General features: G+C 28.2%; 1 protein-coding gene across 1 annotated transcript; it reads left to right on the forward strand.

Annotated features, from left to right (window-relative positions):
* Positions 1 to 244: 244 nt before the first annotated feature.
* Positions 245 to 1,154, forward strand: LOC150032631 (uncharacterized). The gene is made up of 2 exons (XM_090306959.1): positions 245 to 295; positions 870 to 1,154. The coding sequence occupies exons 1-2, from the start codon at positions 245 to 247 to the stop codon at positions 1,152 to 1,154; spliced, it is 336 nt and encodes a 111-aa protein (XP_090163085.1).
* Positions 1,155 to 8,099: the final 6,945 nt, after the last annotated feature.

Genomic DNA, 8,099 nt, shown 5'->3' on the forward strand with positions numbered 1-8,099 from the left:
AATAATTCTTGGCATATTTATACCATTTTGGTTTCCTATTTTTCATTCAATTAAGGAAATGAGATTTCCTAATTCTCAAATCTCAATACATAATTATCATTGTAACTTTTAATTTCCTAATATTAATCATTATTAGTAACTTCTAATTATTTAATTAGTAATGAATTTACTATTTTTTAACTTTTACGACCTCAATATTTGAGAATTGAATGCACAACTTACTCAAGTATTGAACTGAATAGAAATGGAGCGGAAGCATGATGAAGAGTTGTACAAACTGTGGAAGGCAAATCAGGTATTATGGAACCTCCATTTCATAACTATTTCGTGTTTTGTTTGTTTGTTTTAAAACTAAATCGTTTTCAAAATTCAAAAGCTTTTAAATCTCATTTGATAACTATTTGATCTTTAAAATTTGTTTTCATTTTCTCCTAATTTGTTTATAACGGTTTCATTATTTTCAAAGAATCATTTCAATCCTTATAAATTTTAAAACGAAATCAATAATAAGTTTTTCAAAACATTAGTAAAAAATAAGTAACAAAAGAAAAAAAATCCAAGTATATGGAAGTACACTTTGTAAGCTTAATTTTCAAAATCAAATATCAAAAGTTTTTTTTTTCTTTTTTCCATTTTTAAATATGGTGAAAATTTTCTTGGAAAAAGAATTAAATCAAACAATAATAATTTTTTAAAAAAATCCAACCCCTTATCAAACAAAACAACTCCAACCTCAAAATCTATTGTTCTAACTTATAATATTCCTATTAAATTACTACTGAATTTAGAAGTATAAGTGAATAAATTATAAACAATCAATAAGTGAATAAATTATAAACAATCACATATTTAATATTTTTTATATATAGGCACAATGTTGGTCGGAGCTTCCCATAGAAGAAATGGAAATGAATCAATTAGAGCAACTCAAAGCATCCTTGGATGAGTTAAAGAAGAATGTCACACAACAAGCTGATCGGATTTTGATTCAGACTTCTAATGGCAATCTGTGGCCGCAGTTCTTCCCAACTCCGACTCCGACATCGATAAACTCTAAACAACAAGCTGGCCTTTTCGTCATCGATCCGAAGAACATCATCTCCCATCTTCCCTACAATAACTATGGTTCCTATAGACCATGTGGTTTCTTTTGAACTTAAGGAAGAAGAAATTTAATTTAGCTTAATTAAGCTAAATTAAAATCTACGTGTTCTCAGTTTATAGAGTGTTCAACTAAAATTATTTTTCATACGGTTTGATGATTATATCAAAAGATATATGATCAATCATAAAACTGAACTTCTTCTCTCATTATCATATAGTTTTGTGTTTGTGTAATTATTGGATCATGGTTAATTTAATACAAATCTCAATTATTTTGTTTTATGTATCATACATATAGTTTTGTTTAAGCAACAAAATTTGATTATTGATTTCGATTCAGAAAAAGATCTAGTATAGAAGTACATAATCCTTCCATTCATTACCAATTCTAAAGTTTAGTTTTCTTTAAAACTTTTAATTTTATCAAACGAGATTCTAAACTTAGATGAGCTTTTACTAGTTTATCTACTAATTTTAACAAACAAAAAAAAAATGTAAAAGTTTTCATACCGTTTTTCTTTTAAAAAATTCAATACAATCAACTTTTGCACAAATTTAAGTTGAATCAACTCACAAATTGACCATTAAATAACTTTACCTGAACTCATCATTTCTAACAAAGATTTAGCTTTAATTTCGTCTTCTCTAGAAATCTTATCAATTTTGTACGATATGTATTTTTATTTAACAATATTTTGATAAAAAACTTATAGGGGATTAAAATTAAAACATTTTTCAAAGTTAATATTACCAAACTTATCTAGGTTTGAGATTTAAGTCGATGAAAGTGAAAGTTTAGAGACAAAATTAATCGTATCAAATAAGTGTGGAGTCAAATGATTTTTTTTCCCTAAAAATAATCACAATTTGTTTATCGAAGTTTCACTTTTCTAATAACTAGAATGAACTGATTTTTATTTAAGAATTATTATACTCCATAAAAATGCTAGATAATGGTTGGCATATTTGTAGCATTTTGGTTTTCTATTTTTCCTAACTCCCAAATCTCAATACTTAATGATCCATTGTACCTTATAACGTCTTAATCTTAATCATTATTAGTAACTCCTAATTACTCAATCAATAAGCGATTTGTTAAATACAAATTTAAAATTCAACCACTCAACTATTCCTAATTTAACCAACAAAATTATAGGAAACTTCATCAATTATATATGTATAAGAAAAATTCAATATATATTTTTTCTTTGCAATTTTAAATTTCTCACGAATTTGTATGCACTATAACATTAAATTTGAAGTTTTTTTCTCTTTTTAAAAAATTTAAAAAAGCATTAATTGTCATTTATATTAAGCAAATTGAGATCATGTATGATATCCCAAACTAGCATTTTATTAACTCTAATGATCAATTTGTCAAAACTCTTTGACAACCAAATCATTTATTTTGTACGACACACCACCAACCCAAATTCCCTTGTACATGTATCTGCATGTATATATATATATATATATTCACTCACAACACACTCATCATTCTAAACCAATAACATTTTTCTTTGTTACATTTTTTGCACCATTTTTCTCTTTCTCTTCAACTTTCTCTTTAATAATTTCCAAAACTCATGAGTAAGAGCAGAGGTAGGCAAAAGGTGGAGATGGTGAAGATGCCAAATGAGAGCAATCTTCAGATCACCTTCTTGAAACTAATTGAAGCTCATCGGAACGCCAATGTTCGAGAATTGAATACTCAAGTGCTAAACAAGCTAGAAGTGGAACAGAAGCAGAGTGAAGAGTTGAACAAATTGCGGAAGGAAAATCAAGTATTATAGCACCTTCATTTTGATCACTATTTTGAGTTTTATTTGTTTGTTTTAAAACTAAATCATTTTCAAAATTCAAAAGTTTTTAAACCTCGTTTGATAACCATTTGATCTTTGAAAATTGTCTTCGTTTTTTCCTCATTTGATTATCATGGTTTCATTATTTTAAAGAATCATTTGAATCTTTAATCAATTTAAAAATGAAAAGAAAATAAGTTTTTTCAAAACATTAGTAAAAAATAGGTAACAAAAGAAAAAAAATTCAAGTATAGAAGTAAACTTTATAAGCTTAATTTTAAAACCAAATTACAATTTTTTTTTTCTTTTTTCTTTATTAAATATGGTAAATGGTCCAGTTAAAAAAAATGAGTAAACAAGAATAATTTAAAAAAAATGAAATCGTTATGAAACAAAACAACTCCAACCTCAAAATCTATTAAATGTTCTAACTTCTAATATTCCTATTAAATTACTATTGAATTTAGAATTATAGGTGAATAAATTATAAACAATAACATATTTAATATTTTATATTATATATATATATAGGTACAATGTTGGTGGGAGCTTCCTATAGAAGAAATGGAAATGCATCAATTAGAATAACTCAAAGCATACTTGGATGAGTTAAAGAAGAATTCCACACAACAAGTTGATCGGATTTTGATTCAAACTTCTAATGGCAATCTGCCGCCGCAGTTCTTCCAAACTCCGACTCCAACACCGACACCGGTAAACCCTAATGTTTTGGAAAATCATGTCAGATTAAAAAAAAAGTTTACAAAATATGATTTTGTTTTTATAATTTGACTAATAGTTCAAGTGTTTCTTCAAGAATATGAGTACCATATTATGAAATTTTAGGAGAAAATAAATATAAATTTTAAAAATATAAAAATAAAAATAAAATCACTACCAGATGAAATTTTAAGAATTAAATGAAATATTAGGTATAAAATTAAATATTATACCTAATAACATGGTAAATAATAAATTCCAATTTTAAATTATAGGTAGGTGATAATTATAGATTGAATTCTTTCCCTCTAAGTATTTTATCCAACTCAAAATCCTTACCACGATACTATGATTTTTATTACATTTAAATTGTTTAAAATCTACCATTTTCTGTTTCATTGATCTTTAAATTAAAATCGTTGAGTATTAAGTGAATTATACAATTTTTTAAACGGGAAGATGGAAAAAAGTAAGTATAAAACATGTGTACCACAAGTAATTTTTTTGGATTCATTTAATTCAAACCAAAACTCCTAAATTAAAATCAAATGATTTGGTTGTCAAATCTCTTTGACAACCAAATCATTTACTTTGTATAACTCACCCCCAACACAAATTCTTCTATATATATATTCATACTCACAACACATTCATCGTTCTAAAACGAATATCTTTCTTCCTTACATTTTTCACACCATTTTTTCTCTCTTTCTTTTAACTTTCTATTTATTAATTTTTCAAAAATCATGACGAAGAGCAGAGGGAGGCAAAAGGTGGAGATGGTAAAGATGTCAAATGAGAGCAACCTTCAGGTCACCTTCTCGAAGCGTCGGTCCGACTTCTTCAAGAAAGCTAGCGAGTTGTGCACACGTTGTAGTGCTCAGACCCAAATCCAATTAATTAGATCTAAAGGCCAGACCCATTAGCCAATCAAGCCAGGCCTACTGTGAGGTATTTAATGGGGGATTGACTTTATGGGGATAGAAAAAAACTTATAAGTTTAGATAATTGTTGACACTGAAGTTTTTCTACTTAACTTTAAAAAGATGATAAATCAAAATTTGTTTGAAAAAATAAACATAGAATGGCAAAAATAAGAACGAAAAAACAAAACAAAAACAAAAGAAGTTTGTATCTTGTATAGATAAAAACTAACTATATAAAAAGAACTATAATTTTTGAGAATAAGGTTAAAATATTTTTTTATCACATATTTGTATTTTCTTAGTGAATGTAGTTATTTATTTATTTGCATAATTTCTTTGAGGGGTGGCCTTAAGGAAAAATTAGACTAATATTGTTCTTTTCAAAATAATTTATAAAAATATTGTTGTTTGAAAACTATTTATAAAAATATTGTAATTTTTTTTTTAAGTTGTCGAGTCTTCAAAATTCGACCTTCATTCTATATTTTTTATTTTCCATTAATTCGACCTAATTTTTTATTTTTTATTTTTTAATTTTCCATTATGTTGTTATATAGTATATTCCATTTTACATATTTTTATTATTTTATTATTTTTTAAACCATCTTAATTTAACTCTAAAAATAAAAAATTAAAAAAATCTCATAAAAATAATAATGTGTAAATAAAAATATCTCATTTATATAAAAATAATTACAAAAATCAATGTGTCCCACAAGGCGGACGTCGTCGATTTCGAGTTGGTTGTCGTCATTAAACAATCTAATTACACTTTAAAATTTGACTTTAGTGGAAAAATCCAACATTTTAATGGATTGATCCCAAGATTAATGAGTGCTTAAATCATTCTCTGATACCAATTGATGGATTAAACATGCATAAGGCAGAAACAAACAGAATTATTAAACAATCTAATCACACTTAATTTGAGTTACAAGCATGCTTAAAAACAGATTTTTCACATACAAGGGTTTCAGTTCATTACCTTTGATGAATTCCACCTTAATCCTTATGCTTTCCACGAATTTGACCTTCAAATTTATAGTAGACCATCAAAAGAATCTTCTCTACTATCAGCCTTGGATTTGAGTTGTGGAACTTTGAATTGAGAGGGAATTGGAAGTAATTTGTAGAGGATTTGAGAACTCAATGAAATTTTGCAGAAATTTCCAAAATTTCAGAATTCATCTACTTCAATTTTAGAAATTGAAGTATTTATTCAACATAAACATGCAAGCACTAAGTCTTTCAACAATTTGACACTTCAAATAGTGTTCATGTAGTGGGCGAGGGATTTTGATAGTTATTTAGAAAAGTTGTCTTGACATCCATTTTCAAGATTTATAATCATAAAAGGCAGCAATGGATAAGACTATTCTAATAAACTTGATCATGACAACCAGAGAGAAAGTTTCTTTATAGTCTACCCATCTCTTTGAGTAAACCCTTTTACCACAATTCTAGCTTTATCGGTCTGTACCATACCAGCTTGGTCTCGTTTTCTCTTGTAGATCCATTTGCAACCAATAGCTTTTACCCTCTCTTGTTGATCTACAAGTTCTCAGACTGGATTGAAGTACATTAACTCCATTTTGAAGTCTATGGTTTTTATCCATTGGTCTCTATCCACATCTACCATTGCCTGTTTAAAAGTCAAAGGATCATCTAAGCCATCATTAGGTATGATGACTTGAGTTCCTATTAAACCCATTTAACAGTCAAGCTGATAAACAATCCTCCCACTACATTGAGGCATTCTCAACTCTTGAGAATAATGTGAAGTACTAGTTTCATCAACAACTTTTATTGAAGGACCAGTTTGATCAATAACATTTGTTGATTTATCTGTAGTTTTTCTGGATGTCTCACTCAATACTAGCTTACTACAAGGCTGATGATTTTTAATATGGTCTTCCTCTAGGAATGCTACATTTATTGATACAAGCACTTTATCTTCCTCTAGGAATACTTTTGAATGGTGCTCCAATTTCTTTGGGTTCTGCACCAACACATGTGTTGGGCACCCCCAAATTTTGAAGTGATATAAACTACCTTTACGTCATCTTCATTACTCGTAAGATGTTTCTGAAACACTTTTTGAGGGAACTACGTTCAAAATATACATTGTATTCTCTACTGCATGACCCCAAAAATAACTAGGCAATTGAGCGTAACTCATCATTGAATGAATCATGTCCTACAGGGTTCTATTTCTTCTTTCCATTACACTATTTGATTGTGGTGTACCAGGTGCTGCAAGTTGAGATTGAATTTTCATGTTCTATCAAATAGTCATGGAATTTTAAGTCCATAAACTCACCACCTCGATTTGATCAAAGTGTTTTAATCTTTTTACCTAGGTGGTTCTCAACCTCTGCCATATATTCCTTGAACTTTTCAAGTGTTTCAGACTTATGATGCATTAGGTAAATATAGTCATATCTGGAATAATCATCTATAAAGATGATGAAATATTCATACCCTCTTCCAGCTTTAACATTCATCGAAACGCAAAGGTCTGAATGTACTAGCTCTAAGGATTCTTTGGCTGTAAGAACTTTCCCTGTAAAAGATCTTTTGGTCATCTTACCCACAAGACAAGATTCATATGGAGGTAATGAGTTATCTTCTAATTTATTTAGAAGTCCACACTTAACGAATCTCCCAATCCTATTGAGATTATGTGTCTTAATCTTAAGTAAATAAGATAGGCATTTAGAGAAATCTTTTGTTTCTTATTTTGAGTTTCAGTTCTAAACATCTCTATATTTAAAATGGCTTTTACCCCAGTCAGTTTTAACACGTATAAGTTATTTTCTAAATTTGCATAACATATTTTAATACCTTTCGAAATAATGAATACTTCATTATTCTCAAAAGAGACTTTGTAATTTTGTTCAAGTAAACATGAGATATATATTAAATTCCTTTTCATAGAAGGAATATAATAGACATTTTCAAGTAAAATGTGTTTATCTTCAATAAATAACTTCATATCTCCCATTACTTTAGCTTAAACAACTTTCTCGGTCCCAACCTTAAAAGTTGCTTCGCTTTCTATAAGTTGTCTCCAAGAACTAGTTTACTGTGTGAAAGCACAGATATGATTAGCAACACCTGAATCTTTTATCCAGGTCTTTTTATCATGTTCACTAAGCACGTCTCAATGACAAACAAATCATATTTACTTTGTCGTGCTTTCTTTGTCTCTTCATCTATGACATTCAGATCTCTTTAGCAGAGGCCATGTTCTTAATTTTCTTAGCTAATATATCAGATATATTTGTTAGAATAATGTTTCAGGCATTTTTATTTGCCTTAGTCCATCTATCATATGCATTCCAACCATTTTGGTCTGCAAATGACCTGGGAGATCGAGAACATTGCTCTGTTAAAACAAGTTTTAAATCATCGTTTACTACTATATTTGATTTCCATGTTGAATAATTATTACTATTAAACATATCGGAAATGAGTAATTTGGAGGAATTCAACATGCTAAAAATTTAACAAATTTTAATTAGTAAAGTGTTTCTAAATCCAATTC

Source organism: Benincasa hispida, chromosome 11 (genome assembly GCF_027475165.1).
Source record: "Benincasa hispida cultivar pf3 chromosome 11, pf3_genome.v1.1, whole genome shotgun sequence".
Lineage (NCBI taxonomy): Eukaryota > Viridiplantae > Streptophyta > Magnoliopsida > Cucurbitales > Cucurbitaceae > Benincasa > Benincasa hispida.

Bases quoted from the DNA above. Each gene is read 5' to 3' on its own strand.
- LOC150032631 (XM_090306959.1), top strand. From the start codon at position 245: ATGGAGCGGAAGCATGATGAAGAGTTGTACAAACTGTGGAAGGCAAAT. The intron at 296-869 runs GTATTATGGAAC...TTTTATATATAG, and splicing joins AACTGTGGAAGGCAAATCAG to GCACAATGTTGGTCGGAGCT.